General features: G+C 34.4%; 1 protein-coding gene across 4 annotated transcripts in view; it reads right to left on the minus strand.

Moving 5' to 3' along the window:
* Positions 1 to 22,009, minus strand: part of LOC123561122 (hemicentin-1-like) — a 52,272-nt gene that overhangs the window by 2,257 nt on the left and 28,006 nt on the right. Inside the window, exons 3-18 of one of the 4 annotated variants that reach the window (XM_053516639.1) lie at positions 21,269 to 21,378; positions 17,848 to 18,022; positions 14,597 to 14,944; positions 13,804 to 14,109; positions 12,215 to 12,529; positions 10,975 to 11,250; positions 9,893 to 10,186; positions 9,019 to 9,351; positions 7,293 to 7,601; positions 4,371 to 4,490; positions 3,740 to 3,773; positions 3,239 to 3,301; positions 2,274 to 2,341; positions 1,994 to 2,018; positions 1,724 to 1,791; positions 45 to 1,492 (exon numbers count right to left, since the gene is read on the minus strand). In XM_053516639.1, coding sequence (XP_053372614.1) covers positions 1,419 to 1,492; positions 1,724 to 1,791; positions 1,994 to 2,018; positions 2,274 to 2,341; positions 3,239 to 3,301; positions 3,740 to 3,773; positions 4,371 to 4,490; positions 7,293 to 7,601; positions 9,019 to 9,351; positions 9,893 to 10,186; positions 10,975 to 11,250; positions 12,215 to 12,529; positions 13,804 to 14,109; positions 14,597 to 14,944; positions 17,848 to 18,022; positions 21,269 to 21,378 — 2,918 coding nt within the window. In that variant the 3' untranslated portion in view covers positions 45 to 1,418. Of the gene's footprint in view, positions 1 to 44; positions 1,493 to 1,723; positions 1,792 to 1,993; positions 2,019 to 2,200; positions 2,398 to 3,238; positions 3,302 to 3,739; positions 3,774 to 4,370; positions 4,491 to 7,292; positions 7,602 to 9,018; positions 9,352 to 9,892; positions 10,187 to 10,974; positions 11,251 to 12,214; positions 12,530 to 13,803; positions 14,110 to 14,596; positions 14,945 to 17,847; positions 18,023 to 21,268; positions 21,379 to 22,009 lie in introns of those variants that run through there. The other 3 variants (XM_053516638.1, XM_053516640.1, XM_045353318.2) reach the window with 3 other exon arrangements.

Here is a 22,009-nt window from a genome sequence, read left to right on the forward strand (position 1 = left end):
TACGTGGCATTCCCTGTTTGATATTTGTCTTTGTTTTTTTTGACAAACGTACACAGGACGACAATACAGCGTATGATGTAATTCACAGAATATAAGAATTAGGACTACAACTCCTGGAGGAATTATGGAAAAATTACTGACTAGTTACCATAATAAAAATTGATTCATATACCGGTATCACCTTTTATTGATTTTCGTCAATTTTGTTTGATGTTGATAATGACCTTATACGTAGGCGCGAGTTCTATAGAACGCATTAGGTTGTTAAGTAAATTATTACTTATGCAATTATATCTTTTTTGCAAGTAGAATTTTTTAAAAGCAAGGAATATTATCAAAGTTTCCTTACGAAGAGAATTATTTTAAGTATTTTTTCTTCATAGAAAATTAACCAGAACTGTTACGTGCAGATTTTTACATCAATGTACAGTATTTTGTCATTTTCTCGAACTCATCTGTAATGCTATATTGCATGCATAACAAACACGATGCTGCAGAAAATCTGCAGTGTATATAAAACAGGTTATTGTTTTTACTTGGTGTATAGCAGTACGCGTACATTATTTGGTGTATCACAGATACAGTACGGGATTGGCTGTCTGAGACACATTTAACGAAATGAAGGACATATTTATATATGTTTATTTAGCATATAATTGTTACTGAAGTTAAACTTAAATTGATCTATTACATTAAAAATACGGTACTTCTCTGTAGTTGTTAAATACTGAAAACATATTTAAAATCTCTTCTAAAATATTCGATAAAATTTTCATACATAATTTGTTAAATCAAAGAGCTGTAAAACAATTTAAACTTCTTTGGTTAAATCACATTTTGTACAAACATGTAGTACACGTCTGAATAGAAATTATTCAGACATCAAATGTTGCATTCTTATAAAGCTACAAATACGAAATATGTTAGAAATTTCTAGCATAGGAAGTTAGGAAAGCACCCAGGCAAAAGTCGGAAAAAACAGATGTGGTAGTGTAAACAAACGGGATCAGTCGAACGCGTATCCTCCGAAAACATATTACACTGGAATCGTGTGCAGTTTCAACATCGATTGCAACGTATAGTTTATCGCTGTTTAATGTATTTTTTTAAACTGTCAAACAGACATCATGATATTCAATAAATAATAGAATAATTGCACTATTCTACTTTCAACAAAGAAGTCGAATCTATTCTCACAATGAAATCAATCAAACGTTGTCCAAGCATTGCCAATGCCTGTTATCCCCTAATAAAGTCTATTTCCACAAAAGTATATGCACCAGGTAAGAAATATATTTTTACTTAATGAAGTTTCAAGTAATTGAAATACAATAACTGCATTCGCTTTCATCACTTGTCTAATCAAGCTGGTGCGACTGTCATCAACTAACTTCGGTATAAAAATATTGTGAATTTATCTATTTTCCATCTGTCATGTTGGATGGCAGTTTCAAGTTTTCGTATGTCTGGTTAACTTTTCTGTTCTGTTTACCTGTAATATAAGAAAGTTTTCCATTGGATTACCGATAGTTTTGTTTAAGGGTTTGTCAATTTGTCAGTTTTATACTAATAAGTGTTACTAAACATGTTTATGTTGCGGTCCTTTCCAGAACCTCAAAAGGTTTCTAATAATATTGATATAGTAGAATAAAGCTCACAATCACTAGTAATCTTAATAAGAATTAGCTTATACTACTGGGGAAAAACATTTTACACTAAATACCTGCTGAAATATTCATGTATATAGGAGACTTAGACTTTTTCTTTGGGAGGTTTTCATACTGGACCTTGCTGAAATGGAAAATTATGGCTTTAGAATACAAATGCTGGCGTTGTTAACATTTAGGAAGCCATCGCTACAAGAAAATAGAACATACATGTATAGGTAATGACTGATTGTGTAAGTAAAAGGAAATGTCGTGTTGCATTGTCCTGCATATCTTTTTAGTTTTAGTTCTAGCTGTTTAGAGAGAAATAATATACTGCAACTAACCTGGTGTCTGTGACTTCACGATCCACTGAAAGTAATATTGAAAATATACAATTTATTCAGAATTTATCTTTTAATATTTGCTAAACATTGATTTTACCTATAAACATAACATATTTATCAAAAGGAACACAGGCGCTTGCTAATAGACTTTGAGACCCTATAGTGATATTACAAGTGTATTTCGATCTTCCAAATATGAGTAATTTGAAATTGATACATTTGTTTTGAAATTAATAGCATTACGCCGTGTTATGAAAGTATTAAATATCAACAAACGCACACTGCAGAGCATCATACACATTTGTTTGTCCGCTGTCTGTGGTATGTTTCAGATGTTCATACATCCTTCTGCAATAATACATTGTTCATGCATCACTTGGGCATTGTCTGTTACAACGTTTTATCTATTTTACAAATTTAAAAGTATTTATTGAAGCATGGTTAAGTTCTTAATCTAAGTCAATGTTCTTTCGTGTAAATTGGCTTAATAAGTGTCGAGCCTGACTGTGCATTCTGCATTTCATGTGTAAGTCTGAGGTGGCACGGGTTGCTTTTAAACACTTGTTGGCATCTATTATCAACAGTATTAGAAAACTAAGAAACTATTTTTTCTTTACAGTTTTAGTCCCAGCTAGTGTGGAAAAAGTGTGTAGTACATATTCATGATATAGAACTTCTGGAAAAGTTCAATAGCCTTCAAATATATGCTATCCTAAGGTAGAAACTCTATCACGTTGGCAGAGTATATTCCTGTGCAGTTATGTGCACCCTTATTTTCTACCCAACAACATTACGTGAATTGGAACAATTTTGTGACAATAGGGGGCGTGGGCAGTGTTGTATTTTCCATTACTGCTCATGAACAGACTCAATCAAACCAAGTCTGTAATTTTCACTGTTTGCGTTGTTCTCTGTGCTTCCGAGAGATCTACTTTTCAGATTTTGTTCTGACTACTCTGGATTAATGGTGTGCTGTCTTAATTAGCTAGCAAACAAAAACTATAATCTATTTTTTCAAACATTTTTCATCGGTGAAAACTGCCCAAGATTAAGTGTCAGACACAGATATTAATTATGACTTCGACCTATTTGATAATTACGTATGTAGTACTTAAACTGATCATAACTAGATATCATTGCCTTCCTTAAGTTACCATATCAAGAGAAGGGGCCTCCGTGACCAAGTGGTTAAAATCTCAGACTTAGAATCAGTTGCTTTTTTAAGTCAGTTATTTTTCAACTTACATAGTGTTAATTTGACCATCGATTTCCACCTCAGCCTCCTTCTTCTGCTTTTCCCCAAAACAGCTGTAAAAAACCAATGCTAAATATTAAAGATGAACAATAGTCTGTCTTTTCTGTTCAAGTTTATATCATTTCTTCTAATTTTTCCCGACCTTGAATCGGAAACAAACCTTATAAACTGACAGGTCGTGTCGAGTTGCTTAGAAATTTATAAATAATATTTTGATTTTAATATCTGTCATTGTGTCTGACAAATTACATGTGACAACTGTTTGTATTTTGGAGTATTTGTAATTGCAAACCTTTATACTGCACGCAGAGAAGTTCCTGAAGAAAGTTAATCAGAGGTATGCTCAGCTTTATATTACAAGAAATTTGGACTTTGTTGAAATGTTTGACTGGAATATAGTGTACCTTCTTAAACTTCTTGAAATAAAAATGATACATATATAATGTTTTCATTTATTTATTCTTTGGTAAGATATATCAACACATATCTACCTTGTTGCTGTCTGATACCTGCTTCGGATGCTGTCTAAAACGAAAAATAAACAGACATTAAGCATTGAATATCAAAAACTTGACTGATTGGTTTATGTTATCAATATACTTGTAAAGGTTATTGAAGATTTTTTTACGACAGAATGATGGCACTATTTCTACTGGTATAGCGGTGATTAAAAGGTTAACAGACAAAACAATATGGACCATCCACTGACGACAGATATTCATCTTGTGAATTTTGACAGTCATAGACTAACATCTGTTTCAGTATTGGGGTCACTTTGAACCTGACTTTTCACCTACAGTATCGGACATCTGATGACCACATGCATTTGAACTCTATAGCTGTACGAAACGATCTTGTAGTCAGTGCCATTAACAATGTATTTGTCTGTTTTTATCAATTTTACTAATGAAACTTAGGAATTACTTTGATGATAAGTACATGGAATAACCCTTCCCGGGTGACCTATGGAATGTAAAAATATAACCAGATATAGAAATAATTCCCTACATGTAACGATAATGTAGGGAAAAGAAGAAGAACGATGGAAACGCCCACAGGTGCAAACACTGATGTAATCATTTTACCAAAGCAACAACAAACAGTTTACAACCTCAGAATTACCTTTTGTGATAATTTCTCTTCGGACAAGGACTACTATGACTACTATCACCGCTATAACGATCACAGAAATGGCTCCGCCTACAGCACCTGCTGTCACTGCTGCACTGTTACCTTGAACTTCTGTGAAACATAAGTAAATATTATTTATGGAATTCAACCTGTATCATCTGTCACCTTAGGATATCTAATGTAATGAAAATCCCAAATCCCAAATCCACCAAAAAGGAATCTATATTCTAATACAAAACTTTTCATTATTTGAGTTAATTCACTATTAAAAAATATGTAGTAAAAAAGAGAAAGTGGAAACTCCACAGGTCGCTCAACACGACAAAATGAAAATGTTGCAGGCTCGGTTTGACGGTAGTTGAAATGCATGCTACCGTCCACACCTTCTAGCCTTGTGCAAACTCAACATTTCAACACGTTACAAGTACCAAAACACAATTTAGTGACATCCGCAGATGTGGTCACAAGGTGGTGCACATGGAACCTTCTATGATACGCCAGTATTTAAAATAATGGGCTTGCCCTAAACGAGAAAGCAATGGGCAGAATTAATACTACGGAATTTAGAAAGAGGATCTGAGGTTACGGAGCCTGCATATCACAGAAACTGCCATAAGACAAAATTAACAAGAACTGTCACTATTAGCAACAAATGCTTCTGACGCGTGCACAGGAATGCATGCTGCAGTTGTCTGCGCAAACTATGCCAGAATAGTTTAGGTATAAACAATTTTGTGACATTGACATTGACGTGCGAGAGCCGTGTCATAAGCGCGGCACACCTCAATATGGTCAATATTTCTGTCAAATTATTTTTAAATCCCTTGATAAATTGCAGAGTTATGGACCAGACAAGAAACAGACCATGTTAACCATTGACTTCTAAGTGTGACCTTGATTTTAGAGCTAAGGGTCTTGATCTTGCACATGACACATTGTCTCATTATGGTCAACATCACTGCAAAGTTATTTAAAAATCCCTTGATGTGTGGCAGAGTAATGAACCGGACACGAAACTGACCCTGTTAACATTTGACTTCTATGTGTGGCATTGACCTTGGTGCTAGGGGTCTGGGTCTTGTGCATCGTCTCATATGGTTAACATTTATACCAAGTTATTTTAAAATCCCTTCATGGATAGCAGATTTATGGACCGGACACTAAACAGATCCTGATAACCTCTGACCTCTAAGTTTGACCTTGACCTTGGAGTATGGTGAACATTTTAAAATCCCTTTATGGATGGCAGAGTTACAGCCCGGACAAGAATTTACACAGACGCGCGGACACACGCACACACGGACGGACAATGCGTTTTAATATGCCCGCCTTCGTGGGCATAAAAACAGATACAGGGGCCTCCGTGGCCGTGTGGCTAAGGTCGCTGACTTTTCAAATCACTTGCTCCTCATCGATTAGGGTCTGAGCCTCACTCGGGCTGTGAGGAAGCCATCCAGCTGACTTTCGGGAGGTCGGTGGTTCTACCCAGGTAAGTGCTTGTGATGAAATAATTCACGGAGGGGCACCTGGGATCTACCGCCACCATCAAAGCTGGAAAGTCGCTATATTTCCTATAATTGTGTTGGTGCGTTAAACCCAACTAAAAACAACAACAACAACAAAATAAACAGATACCATTATCCATTTTTTGTTGGATTTAACGTCGCACCGACACATAATAGGTCATATGGCGACTTTCCAGCTTTAATGGTGGAGGAAGACCACAGGTGCCCCTCCGTGCATTATTTCATCACGAGCGGGCACCTGGGTTGAACCACCAACCTTCCGTAAGCCAGCTGGATGGCTTCCTCACATGAAGAATTCAACGCCCCGAGTGAGGCTCGAACCCACATCGATGAGGGGCAAGACCCAACGTGTGATTGTACAGTACACACATCTATGAAAGCGGAAGTATTGGAACAACCAAAGCCGAAATGTTCAAGCTGAAAAAACTAAATATTACCAATAACAACATAAAAGTCGTGTTGAACGATCTTGAAAAATCTTTTTACGGCCGCCACACGGCACAAACAACGCTGCTGATACACTAGTGTTTGATTTTAAAAAAATTAACTGAATTGATATTATAATTTTTGAAACAAGAACATATTCCACTAAGAAAAAACACTTTCCAAGATTTCTGTTCTCCATATTCGAAACCCATAGAAGGCCGGTGCGCCATGCTAATTGTCTAATGATAAATGCAAAGCTGTTAATGCTAAATGACAGACACTTAATACTTAACGTCAAATACTTGCTGCCAAATGTCAGGTACAAATTGATTTATGCTATATGCTTAATTATAACTACCTAATGTTAAACGTCAAATATCTAATGTTAACTGCCAAATGATAAATTCTGAATGTTATATCTTTTTAACTGAAGTAGTTAGGATATGTAGCTTATCTCTTAAACTAATGAATGTAACCTTCAGTTATTTGAAAGCGTAAAATTTACTAACAGTCCAAGTTGAGGCAAAAACATGTACTTCATGTCATTCAAAATTTGTACTCTCAAATGATAAGAAATATGTTTAAAGAGAAACAAAAGTAATCTTTCAAGAAAAGCCAATGACTATTTCAGTATGCGTTCTTGTACTGAGTCATTATCTCTTTATTCAAATAAGCATTTAGCATTAAGCATTAGTATTCATCGTTTTAAAGTAGATATGTGACATAAAACATTTTGTAATTAGTATTTTACCTTACATAATTGGCATTTAACATTTTGCAGTTAGCACGGCGCACCGGCCTTCCATAGAAACCTTTCAAAATAGTGTATGTATATATAGATGTATACATGATAGATGTGCTAAAATACATCAACTGAGAAAAACATATAAACAATGAAAACGAAACAAATATGCAAAAGAATATGTTAAGCAAGATAAGACTATTTGCATTGGTCTCTTACCTCTAATAATAAGAGTAGTGAAATTATGGATTTCAGAGAAAGGACTATTTCCTTCACTGTTAAAGGCATACATCCGTACATAATATATTGTTGACTCCTGAAGATTAATTAACACTTTATACATCGGTTCCTCACTTTCGTCCGTCCCACCGTAAACTGTTTCCTCATTTCTCCAGTGTTTCCTATCAGTACTGAGCTGTATCAAAAATGTCTGAGCAAACCCTCCATGGAAACCAGGTATCCAGGACACACGTGCTGTGTTTTGTTGGATATTGTCTACCTTGATATCAAATGGATCACTTGGAGGACCTTAAAATACAAGTTTATTGTTTTACATCAACACGGTCTTTTTATCATTTTCTTGCAACAAAAATAACGTTTTACTATATGTAAAAAATTAAAAGTAAACACATTCTGATTCAATAAAGATACTTGCAAAGAAGAAGTTACCAGAATCTAAGAAGATCATCTGAAATCAAAGAACGCAACTTAGCTTAATAATAGCAGACTGGGTTTGAGTGAGTTTGTTCTTGAGAGATAATGAAATATGCAACACCCCTCACCACTGGCTTAAGAGGATTTTTATTATATATGACCGAAAGACCCAGAAATTATTACCACGCGGAGTCATGATAAAATGATACTGATATTTGACATCAAGAAACTCAAATTGTAGACTTGTATTACAGAACGGAATTTAACCAGTACAGAAATTAAAGACATTTTTAGAGAAATTACGTAGAATATCACTCTAAAAACGAAATAAAATAAAAATGAAAAGGTCAGTAGTCAAACCTTCGAATAAAAGAGCATGTTATTCCACACATATGTTTCAGTATTTCTCACTGCAAAAGCTTAATTTTCCACTCCAAAAGCTTAATTTTCTGTTTTCATGGGTTTTAGATCACACACACACACACACACACACACACGCGCGCGCAATAGGATAGGTCATATTATAAGCCACAGCTGTAGTAAAAATATAAAAAAATGTTCATTATGTGATCCTGAAACAATGTATATTTCTACTATTATAGGTGAATTACTTCTAATAAATACATAACTATTTCAACAGTTGATATATATCCCTTACATCTTTTTAATTTTCTGTTCAGTTAAGGTCAATATCTATGATTTGTAGGGCTGATTTCTCATATGACATTATTTTGTCTTAAAACATTTAAGAACATTTTGTATAAAAAGTCAAACATATTTGAACATATTTTTAAAGCATAGAAACCGAGCAAAATGATGAAAGAGTCCGTCTGACTGAGTTTGAACATAAAGGATATGAAAAGTACAACGTCCCTCATGAATCCTACAACCGGCTTAAAAACAAAACTCTGTTATAAAATATCACAGGAGACCAGGAATAATGTCAACACACAAACATAATTCTGTTGATAACGATGAAATGATGAGTTACTTTTCGGAACCGTTTCAAATGTTCGAGTGGTAAATGAAATGATGAGTTACCTTTCGGAACAGTTTCAAATGTTCAAGTGGTAGATGAAGTGATGAGTTACCTTTCGGAACAGTTTCAAATGTTCGAGTGGTAGATGAAATATTGAGTTACTTTTCGGAACCGTTTCAAATGTTCGAGTGGTAAATGAAATGATGAGTTACCTTTCGGAACAGTTTCAAATGTTCGAGTGGTAGATGAAATGATGAGTTACCTTTCGGAACAGTTTCAAATGTTCGAGTGGTAGATGAAATGATGAGTTACCTTTCGGAACAGTTTCAAATGTTCGACTGTTAGAATCTATTTCGTTTGACACAACAACGTCATAAAAACCAAAGTCATCCTTTGACTTTATCTTCATGAAGATTCGAGCTCTAGTTCCACCTGTTCTGATGGTATGTGAAAATACCAGTAAATCAACCACCGCATGGCTCTCTGTTACAGTATAGATAACTCCTGCTTTTCTGGATCCATTCACATTCCTGAAGACTTTTACTTCAGATCTGGCTACATTGGAGTAATAGTAAACTTCAAAAGTGGCATTTTCTTTTAATCTGACTGGAGTGATCTCACTAAACTGAGTTATTATTGGGTATGCTGAAATATGAAAATGAAGAACAAGTGTTTGTAAACCAAAAACCAAAAATGCTCTCAGTGATGGAATGCCTGAAACAACTGGGTATGTAGTTGTGAATGCTGCTACCTTGATCCTTGACCCAAACTGACCTCAAAACAACAGTGGTCATCTACTTACCAAAAGCATACCAAGACTCAAAGATATAGTTTTTTTCCAGTACAGAAACCGTTGTTAATTTCAATGGTAATATTGCCTTGACACTTGAGTTACTAACCTCTGAACAATAGGGGTCATCATTCTATGTGACATTGAACTTTGACTTTTAACTATACAAGCAATAATTCTAAGGAGTCAAAACATGAGCACAAGTATTCTTTATTTGTTAATTGGAACTTGTTTTCATTCAAGAGGTCAATGCGACATTGACCTTTTAACTCTTCAATCAAATTTGAATGCGACTGTAGACACAATTAGGTCAATAGAAACATATAGATGGTTGGTTTTGATATGGGCACTGTCATAAATTTCTAAATACACTGCAAAATTGAAACATACACTTACATTTTACCAATAGATAAACTGATCCTTCCATGAATTCCTTTTGTGTACCAAAGACTTTTATTCCATTACTTGCTGAACACGTGTATACACCTGAGTGCTCATAGGTCAAATCTGTTAATGTTAGCCTCTCATTTCCGGGTTTCTCTGATACTGGAATATTATAACCAGGCCAAGTCTGAATCCATTTACCATATCTATAGTTACTGTTCGGTACACCTTTAGCATTACATTTTATCAAGGCAGTCGTAGCTTCTATAGTTGTGTTTGTTGTTACTGCAGTGACAACTGGGGGATCTGGAAACAAAATGAACAACTTTATTGGTAGGGCTATCATGTAAGACAACTTTCAACCCCTCCCTCCCCTTATAAAAGTATTGTTTGCAGATTTCGAAATTAATGCTACTCCCCGTGTCTTTTAAATATCTAGTCTTATCGATGTGAGGACAATTTTAAAAGAAATAATATTTTTAAAAGAATTGCATAGAGGTCATTTTTTGCGTTTTATAGGTCAACGGGAAAGATATTAATCTGCATTTGATATCATTATTCTAAGGCATAAATATTTATCTTGCATTACGTACTTCCTCATTAGTAGCTTACTATCATTTAAGAAGTTTTATATAACCTATATTCCCTTCAGTGGCCTGGCCACAAATAAAATGTTACCAAAGGAGATAACTTGGTGATAATTCCAGAGTCCGTCATTGTACTCTTCGTTTTTTGTTTGTTCTTTTCTTGATTAATTTATTATCATTTTATTGCTCTCTGTGACAAAGATGAACTTAGTACACATATTTTACCACATAACAAAAGCCAATTATTTAGGCTACGAGTTATTCCAACAACACATAAGTCTTTCCAGCTTTCTTTGCAATTCATAACGACATTTCGTGACATTAAATTTCTGTCTGAAAAATCAGACTTCTGCACATAGTGTATGTAAAAGTAAGCTCAAAAAGATGTTAAAATTAAGACAATGTTACATAAAATATCTAGATGTACGACTAAAGTAGATAAAATTAAGAAGATTAAGTAGATAAAACGGTAGTGTTATGCTTTGTACAACATGTGTATATACTTACAATATACAGTAAGAAGAACGTTTTCATTATCTGCCGTTTCAATACCATTGTTAGCATTACATCTGTATGTTGCAGCAGCTGTTCTCCGCACGTTTCTTATTGTGTATGTCAATTTGTTACTGGCAAGTGTTCCAGTTCCTTGACTGAGAATACCACTCTGTCCTTCTCTGTACCATTGGAATGTAGATACTGGTTTACTGGAAGCAACACATGTAAGTATACTGTTGTTTCCTTCTACAGAGATAACCTCTGGCATGGGCTCGATCAATGGACGATCTGAAGTTAGATCACCTGGTTAATGGATTTCTACAGAAAGCCCTTTGCAGAAGTTACTACTAAACATGGCACAGCTAATTATGAATGTTCAATATACAAATGTAATTTCATTGTAAATACAGACAAAAATCCTTTATAAAGTAATAACTAAAATTACATTGTGTTTTGAAATAAAAACAACAGATTATGAAAGTTATTCGATGGCAATGGTTTCATGTAACCTTTCTGTCAAAATCAAGAACTCCAGACAAAGAAACAGTTCAAGTTTTATATGTATTCAACTTCACTGACACCACAGTGACCAAAATGTCACCGTTCATTACATTTATCGTATTCAACTGACTATAGCTTTGTTGTGCTTAGTCCGATTTGCATATTGTATTCAGTTTTATACACCAAAACTAAAGTTCCTAAATGTTGCAAATCTCTTTTTAATATCTGAATTTATAGTTTTGTTTAGTTTTTACTCCTAACGAAATTTAGGATCCATTTCCTGCTGCCACTAATTTTACAGGGACCTCCGTGGCCGAGTGGTTTAGGTCTGACTTCGAATCGCTTGCCCCTCACCAAGGTAGATTCGAGTCTCACTCGGGGCGTTCATTTCTTCATGTATGAATTCCATCCAGCTTGCTTTCGGAAGGGCGCTGGTTCTACCGAGTTGCCCGCCCGTGATGTAATAATGCATCGAGGGGCACCTGGGTTCTTCCTCCACTATTACCGCTGGGAAGTCGTCATACGACTTATGATCGTGTCGGTGCGACGTTTAACCGCCCTCCCTCCCCACCAAAAGAAACAAGAACTATCCTTACAGTGTAGAATACAAAACATAAGATTCAGGGCACTTGTCTAATGTTTTGGGCCAAATTAATGTCTCATGTAACATTATCCAAAAGATGAAAATAAGAAAACAAGAATATGAATAAAATCATACATTTAGTAGATATATATGTGACTAGCAACTTACATTTTAAGTTGAGTGTAGTTGTAAGCGTTACATCAGACTGTGACACTATATTAGACACTGAACATATAATAACATCACCGTCCATATACCGTGTTGGATACAGTATCAGTTGCTGTGATCTCACCAATCCATTATTGTCTCCAGTAGTTTCCGTGTATGGACGATTACTAGTTAATGTTACAGAACCATTTTTCCATCTAATATCAGAGGCTGGGTTAGATGATCCTGTTGTACATGTCAGTGTTAATGCTGTTTGTCCTGTAGCAATTATTTCTTTGTTGCCAGTGATACGTGTTGAAGAGGGTCTAACTGAAACTGCAAAATCCAGAGAAAATATATTTTGTATTCAGTAAATATCTTATAGATTGTATATTTCAAACTGTTTTCTATACTAGAGTATTTGATTGAAAAAAAAAATCATACTTAGGAAATTTAAATAAGCTATTTAATCCATTCCGAATGGAAATTTAAATAACCGTGAGTACTTTATAAAATATATATTTTAGAGAATATTTGAAATATTAGACTGAAATATAATATTTTCACTGGCAAAGTGCTACATCTGAATACGGAAGAATATCAAAAATAAATTATAGAGAATTGTTATCAAAATATACTTCATTAAAATCGAAGAATATACATAATTACTGCCCGGTACACTTCCGAAGGATCTGCTTATATATTTTATTGTTCTCAAAATATAATAGGGATTTATATATCTCAGAGATATTAACAGTGAGACGACTTGATGTTGGGCTAACGTCATCATATTGCACGTGAAGTAACGCGAGTGAAATGTGTAAAAATTGTTAAATCAATCAAAAACAAAAAATGAAATAAATGAAAACGGAACATTTTCTCTCGTGTCCGCACTGCTTGTGCAAATATTGCATCTGGTTTTAAAGAAAGTTCGATAGTACAGTGAAACGAACGATATATTGATATATCATCCGTATCATTTAAATATTTATTCTAATCTTATATGTTGACTGTCATTCCAGTTGCTCATAATATTTGTAATAATCAAGACGGCAGTTTGTTTCTTCTTTCGACACCATACGATATAAACAAAACCTTTTTAAATGTAATTCTTAATTCACCATAAGCTGAGTGTTCATATTGAAATATTTTAACATTTTATTGGCAAATCAGAAAATCACTTGCCTTTGGCCATTTACATTGTGATAGAAAAATGCAAAAACACAATGTACAGATCATAACAATATATACATGTACACATAGATAACAATACTTTTACTAGGAAACAGTAATATTTGACAGGGTACTGTTGCATTGAAGCAAAGCTTCTTATAACTTTTATAAATATTTTATCTTTTATAAATTTACAAATGTTTAAGAGATGTTTCTTAACATTAACAATATACCTCACGCTTTTTATTTGGTTCATGATTAAATGATTTATGAACTTAAAAATTACAGAAATAGATAGGAGTGGCAAAATTCTATTTACATATGCAGCAAAAACAATGTTGATCAAATTTTCATAGCAAACCAATAAAATAAATATACTGTCAGATATATCATTAACAAAAACTTTTCAAAGGTGCACAAAACAAAACTGAACTTACAGTTAACATTTAGTTTAACTGATGTTGTTTTCTCTGATGGACTGATCAAGGCTGGATGAGTAACTATGCATTGTACAGTATGTCCATTATCTGCAGCAGTCACCTGTCTTCTAAATAATGACACGACTGTATATGTTTCTGAAGTCGCATCAATGGTGGATGTCACTTCACCTGTAGTTGTTGATCCCTGGTATGACCAGGACATATTGGCAGCAGGTCTACAACCAGTCGTATTACAGCTGACCTCTACAGTATCTCCAGTAGACACTAATTTTGCCTGGGCTGCTACAGGCCGACTAGGTCTTACTGACCAATAATATTTAAACAAAATATCACAAACATGCGCAACTTTACAAAAAAGAGGCATGGTTATAAATGTTTATACATTCTGAAAATGTATCTGTTAAGGTAAACACAGTCGGTGATTACGTCATCTCGTAAGGCAAATCGACATTCCTCGGATGCAAATATAGCTCAACATATATATATCGGTGAAAACCGGAGAATGCCGACATGGCATACCGAGAATAGGTAATTTGCAATTTGTTGTTATGGGTCCACTGAATAAAGAATTAAATATATATTACTTTTGAACAATTGACTGACTTGGAGCTGAGGTTAATACTACATGCAAATGAATAGATGTGGTATCAATACGCCACAATTGTTCAGTCTAATGTGTCTGTTATTTTCATGGATGAAAACAAAATTCAAAAAGAACACTATGAAAAAAAAAAAAAGAATTACAATCCGAATATCAGGATTGCTTTTTTTATTTTAGTAAGATACTCACGTCTAAGATACAGTATGACTGATTTATTATTTGATCCCCTATGGGCAGTATCGGCTTGTGGGTAGTACGATCTACAGATCAATGTATTCCTGTCATCTGACGTTGAAGGTGTGAATTTATATTGTAGCGTGACATTGTATGTACCATTGCCCAAAAAGGTACCGGTACTTGTAGATGCAATTTGGATAGAGCTGGATATACTGTTACTGTACCAGACAACAGTTGGTGATGGATATCCTCCCACTGATGTGCACTGTATTGTCAAGGACTGTCCTTCATTACCGTAAATAACTTCTCGATTATCATTTAGTTTTACAACGTTCGATATTGTAGGTGTCTGTGGAGAAACTGAAAATAAGCTAAGATGTTAAAGGATGTTCATCTTTTTAAATTCGACCACAAAAGAATCATAAGATGTCTCGGTGCTGTTGCAGCGCATTATGTTGGTGTTTTTTTTTTTCGCACAAAGGCTACCACAGTATTGTAAGGGAGAGTCACAGTTGCCTTGAGTGAAATGGCAGACGTTTGTGTGAAGACAAAAACGGTAAGGTTAGATAAAATAAAACAAATAAGGAATACATTTATATTTCTGTAAACAGTCTAGCTGAGTTTTATCATAATGGTAAGAATGATGTGGTTGTTCGAGACTGAAACTTTGCCTTTGAAGTTTTTATCAAGATAAAACAATTATTATTTGATCCCCTTTGATAGGCTTTAGAAATGTATGCATTAATATGACTGGCGAAAGAAGTTGATATTTTACTTTAGTTTAGGATAACGTGAATCACAACTGTTATACATTGTAAATTATAGTTCAAACATTTAAACAACTGAAATATAGAATTCATTTATTACTCTTATTAAAGCATTGAAGGAATTTGTATGGCTTCACGTACTTGAGATGTAGTATTGAATAGGTTTCGTGAATAGAACTGTTTTATGCTTCGGAACGTTTGACAGACCGGAAAGTTTCATTTCAAAACATATCAAAATAATTATACAAGAGGGTCATGATGACTCTTGATCGCTCACCTGAGTAATATGAGCTACATGTTTCAAATGTCAAACTGATGATTTTTAGAATTGCTTTTGGAAGATTTTTCGATGTACAATCAAGTAACCCCTGGGCCGGGGCAAATTTTACCCCGGGGGTCATGATTTGAATACAGTTTGTGGAAGTCTACTAGGCAATGTTACATATCAAATATCTAAGATCTAGGCCTTCTGGTTTATTATTAGCAAATTTATGAAGATTTCCCTATGTACAATCAAGTAACCCCTGGGGCTGGGTCAATTTGACCCTGGGAGAGGGGGGGGGGGGGGGGGGCGGTCAAGATTTGAACAAATTTTGTAGAGGTCCACTAGGCAATGCTACATGTCAAATATCTAAGCTCTAGGCCTTCTGGTTTATTTTTAGAAAATTTTGCAGATTTTTCTATGTACAATCAAGTAACCCCATGGGGCGGGGTCAATTTGACCCCGGGGTTCATAATTTGAAGAAATTTTGTAGAAGTTTACTAGGCAATGCTACATGTCAAATATCTAAGATCTAGGCCTTCTGGTTTATTTTTAGAAAATTTTTTAATATGTTCCTATGTAAAATGAAGTGACCCCTTGGGCAGGGTCAATTTTGATCCCGGGGGTCATGATTTGAACAAATTTGTAGAGGTCCACTAGGCAATGCTACATGATAAATATCTAAGCTCTAGGTTTATTTTTTAACATTTTTTGAAGATTTTCCTATAGAAATCTATGTAAAATCAAGTGACCCCTGGGGCAGGGTCAATTTTGACCCTGGGGTCATGATTTGAACAACTTTAGTAGAGATCTACTAGGCAATGCTTCATGTCAAATATCTAAGCTCTAAGGCTTCTGGTTTCTGAGAAGAATATTTTTAAAATTTTCCTATGTAAAATCAAGTGACCCCTGGGGCGGGGTCAATTTTAACCCCGGCGTCATGATTTGAAAAAACTTGGTAGAGGTCTACCAGGCAATGCTTCACACCAAATATCTAAGCTCTAGGGCTTCTGGTTTTTGAGAAGAAGATTTTTAAAGTTTTTCCTTTAGGTTGCCATGGCAACCAGAGTTCTGCATGGAATTCAATTCTTTGAATAATTTTGAAAGGGGGCCACCCAAGGATCATTTTTTGTGAAGTTTGGTGTAATTCTGCCCAGTGGTTTTCAAGAAGAAGATGTTTTTAGAAATTGTTGACGGACGACGCACTACGCACGACGGACGATGCACTACGCACGACGCACGACTGACGACGGACATCAAGCGGTCACAATAGCTCACCTTGTCACTTTGTGACAGGTGAGCTAAAAAGAAGAAGTTCGCGCCTTTACATTATCATCTGGTATTTTGGTGTATATTTTGTATTTAAGTTCAATATCTGATACAATAATCAGCTAAATATAGGATATAACATGAGTGTCTCTTCATATTGAATTCATTAAACAGGTTGAATGAAATAATAAAATACGAGGCTCTACCGAGAATTTTATCAATTTTATTCAACGACTTTAATAAATTCAATGTGGAAAGACACAAATGTAATATTCTTTTAATTTTTCCTGCTGAAACATCAAACTTCCCTCTTTCTTTACCTAGTTTAGACCAAGTAAATTCGACCAACGACTGCTATACTTGAAACGATGTCAACGTCAATCTTTATTACACTAGGGTAATGCCATTTATGTAATGGCTTGATTTCACTCCCACAACGTCAAACATGTGATAAACTAAAGTTGTGGTTATTAGGCTCTGTACTTAATTTGCATCAGAGTCAGTTGCATTTAGCTTACATATGTTCTGTTAAAGAAGCTAGTTTTTTTTTCGGAAAAAAATGACAATACCACTTCACCAATTTTATTTCATTTTTAAAAGCATATCGCTACCTAAGAAATATAATACTCATAGAGTTTTTGATAGCACTTTACTTAAAATATAGCCTGTGGTATTTGTAAAACAATTGTAAGTAAATTACACCAGTTACAGTTTTTGTTTAAAACATGTATTCTGTGTCTGTCAGGAGTTGTAGAAGTACCATCTTAAAAGCTTTACTTTTTAGTACATATACGTTTTGAAATCTTCTTAACATTCTCCTATATTTAAAGTAAACGTTTATATCTTAAACATACAAAGACATGGCTCTACTATTTAAAGATTTAAAAAACGAAGGACGTCATGTAAGATGTTAGTATTTTTGATCATGCTGTTTAGATTAAACACAAAGTAAAAAAAACCCATACCTATGTTAAAAGATCCTGTCAGTGGATCAGCTTGTGTTATAGTCGTTACGAGAAGACTGTAGTAATAGGAACCATCAGCTAGAGAGTTACTTGAAGTCCATACACATCTATAGTAACCTTGGTATTTTGTACTGCTGGAACAATTCCAAGTTCCTGGTATAAAGGTGTTGTAATTCTGTAAATTAGGACAAGACATCAACTTGAAAATTAAAACACACAGAAGCTTTTATAAGCGGAATCATGTCCGCACTTTAATATGTCCGATGTCATATTCAGTAGTGAGGTAAGAAGATTAAATAATTATAAGACAAGATCCGTCTGATGGACTTGCAGAACATTAGGGCAAAACAATATCGCTTAAGGTCAAACCTGTTCATTATACCGTGACCCTCCACTTCTCAGCCTACACTTATGTTTTTGTCAATGGTTTAACAATTTTAAAAGTTTGCACGTGTTCAGAAAAAAACTCAACCTATTTTGAAAAAGTCGCATAACACGAATTTTATACATCTGTGTAAATAAATTCCTTCACGACATTAGAAATATACTTGTCTTAACGCCGCATGCCAATTTTCAAAAATGAACTTCATGTAACATTTACCATAATCGAAAAAATAAGTGTTGCATTAGAAGATTTGTGCATAACGAAGTGCAACAGCCCAGTAATATCAATAAATTTATAGCGCAGTGCAAATCCCGAAAACACGAAAGGACAAAAGTAAGTTATTCAAACCAACCGACTGGATGGTACGACTTAAGAAAACACCAACTCGGTGATGTTCACTTTTGAGACTAAGTATCGGTATGCGATAATGTTACTTCGCAGCATTTGTCTTACATCGGTAACTGATTTTTATATCTAAATTGTCTGCTATTGTTTGGAGGGTGCACATAAACAGAAAATAAATCTACCACAACCGTTACAGGATGAACAAGGAAGTTACCCCTTGGCTTAAAGATGTTTTTCACAATTATTTATAGCGGACAGATTTTTCTAGATTTTTTCATAAATATAGATTTATGTTATAGAAATGAAAAACAACAGGTATCCGTGTTTTTTTCAATTATCAAAGTCCATAAGGAACACCATAAATGTAAAACTAGAAATTATACCGAAACCAAAGGAAATATACAACTTTTTAATTATTTTTATATAAAGGGAAGTAATAGCAAATTTTCATAAAAAGAAACAAAATGTATATTTCCAACAGGGATCTAACTCTATGTAATGTGTTTTTTTGTTCCTAAAAAATCTCAAGCTAATATATTAAAACTAATAAATGTCATAAAATGTTCCTCAAAAGTGATTGACCAACTTTAATAACGCAATGGAAATACCGGAAAAAGAAAGTAGGATAAAATAGTAGTCAGTCAAACGACTGACTAAGATAATACGGGTGTAGAAAGCACCGAATCGATAAGAGGTTTGATAAAGGATTCATTTTGAATAGAACATGTATATTTAAGAATTATCTTCCCTACTGAGGTGTTAATTTAAAACCAACATTGTGTTAAGAGATAGAGCTATTTAGAGCTACATGGAGCTACAGCTCTTTTCTTCTAAGTATAGATTTGAGTTAGAACGTATTGACCCTTAAAGCTGATAAGATGAGAAGGAGGAGGTTTAGCTGTATCTAAAGGCAATCTGCATTTATCGTTTGGTTGACGAGGCTTACATTTAATGGAGTTCTATCTAATATATGCAAGTTAGAACTCCATTAAGTGTAAGACCCGTCAAAAAATAAATGCAGATCTCCTTTAGATACAGCTAGAAGTCTAAGGTCACCGAATACACATAGCTTGTAATATTATTTATTAATTGTATCCTCACAAACGATGTTGGGCGGGGGTGGAGGTGGGGGGAGGGTATATAGGAGTGAGCTTGTCGGTCCGTTGGATTTCATGGTTTCCGGACAATAACTCATAAAACGCTTGACAAATTTAAACAATTTTGGTACACTGGTGTAAAATAAATGTTAAGTTCGACTTTGCCTACAAACCACCATTTTTGACGTAGTGATGGCCCATTTCCAACTTAAAAATTGCCAAACGCATGGTTTCCGGGCTCATGAAAGGGTTGACAGATTTAAATAACTTTTGATACAAAATAATGTCATTAAATACAGTTCGACTTTGACATTGGCTTAATTCAGTGACAAGACCGTGTTATTAAGGGGGTATTATTCGTCACTCCTGTGACAGCTCTTGTTACACATGATTTTGCTATTCTAACTTCTAATCATTTACGAATCATTGGTTACCAATAATAAAGAGACCAAGTAGGTCATAGATAAAATATATATCTTGTTAAGTTCCGACTATTCGTATTTAATATTTGTAATAGTTTAAGCTCGGTACAGGCTAGAGAACTGAACGTCGTCTGCATATAAAATACATAGGACCTTTAAAAGAGTGTCGAGACCGAAGAATTTCATGTATGCTAAAAGTATAATGAACTGATACTGAGGATGGTACCTACATAGCTAGAATTCCATATATTTCAGCTTTGCTTTTTTCTTTCTCTCGCAATAGGATTAGACTTTTTTCTGGTTTTCATGCATGTGTAAATCTTGCCGAATAATGTTAACATTGAATAAATTGTCCAAAGGGCTTTTATGTTAATTGTGTGTGTTGTTCGGCAGGGTTCAAATATACATGAACACCATAGAAAATAAATCCTTATAATTCCAAGTAAATACGTTTCTGAACTGATTTTACATTTTCAATGATTTTGCTCTCACCATAAAGTTTCAAAAAAAAAAAACAAAAAAAAAAAACCCAACATTTTCTCAAATTTGGAATTGAAACCACGAAATGATCTTAGTAAGTAAATGAGCGCTCAAACCTATATGTAAATACACTTTTCATGGGCAACTTCTAGCAAATGCACGTTTTCTCATGCCTCATGCTGACATGACGTATGTACTAAAATCATAGCCAACGGAGCATTGTAATTTCCTGAGCGCTCCGCCTTTAGGGGTCGCAAAATTCATAAAGAATGCTTATTCACCAGTTTAATGTATGATAGCCAAGTAGTTTAGGTCATTGACTTCGTATCACTGCCACTTACAGCTGTGGGTTCGAAACCGCGGTTGCTTGAATAATTATTTCATTCAGGAAGCCATCCAGCTAGCTAACGGAAGGTTTCTGATTCTACCCAGGTGCAATAATGCACGAAGGGGAACCTGTGGTTCTTCCTCCACCAACAAAAGCTGGAAAGCAACCATATGACCAACAACTGTGTCACTGTGACGGTAAACCAAACAAAAATAAAAATAGATTATATAAGAATGTGACTATCAAAATAAACACATCTCTCTTCATTAAACGAGGAAACACTAAAGCTTCCATTTGCCACAATCAGTGTAACAGTTAGGTAATATTAATTTTAGCGGCTTATTTATCTATACCGTACATATACCTCTTTTTTAAATGAGACAGTACGTGTAGGCGATGCTGGATAAAGTTTATCTACGGTGATGACCACTTTCTTTTCATTTGTCACAGTCAGTACAGAGGCTGAAGCTTGACCTACAATAAACATATTTTCTTTTAATTTATATTTACAAATATGAAAAACAGCTTCGTATTCCACTTCTACGAAATATGTACATAAAGTATTGATGACGACAGAATGGACGGCCTATTAACTACTTCCGCCCTATAACAATTATGTACACGGAATATGTTTCGCGAACTGAGTTACCGACATTATCTATTATTGTCGCTTTTTAATCTATCAAATCGGGTTTTAGATTTAGTTTAAAGAACATAATTTATCATTCTAATTCAGATAGTGTATTGATGTAATATTCTCTTTTAAAGGTAGTTTATTTATTTATTTAATTTAGAATTCTTTATAATCATGAAATTTCGAACAAGAACTTGGATGTCAATCAATAGCTATACACAGCTAATATTAACTGTATATCACCGGCTTTGAATAAAGTTTGTATTGTAGCAGAAATTAGTTATTTGTTTGTCCGCAAAATTAAATCAATACTCTTTTCAGATTTTTATTTTTACCGAATTTAATGCATATGTATAACAGAATTTGTGTAATATCACGGTGATATTTTAAAGTTCGATACAATACTAGAAAGAAGGTCGTCGTGGAAAAAACAAAGTTCTATAATTTGGTTTAAGCTCACCCTGTTTGGGT

This window comes from Mercenaria mercenaria, chromosome 10 (assembly GCF_021730395.1).
Source record: "Mercenaria mercenaria strain notata chromosome 10, MADL_Memer_1, whole genome shotgun sequence".
Taxonomy (NCBI): Eukaryota; Metazoa; Mollusca; class Bivalvia; order Venerida; family Veneridae; genus Mercenaria; species Mercenaria mercenaria.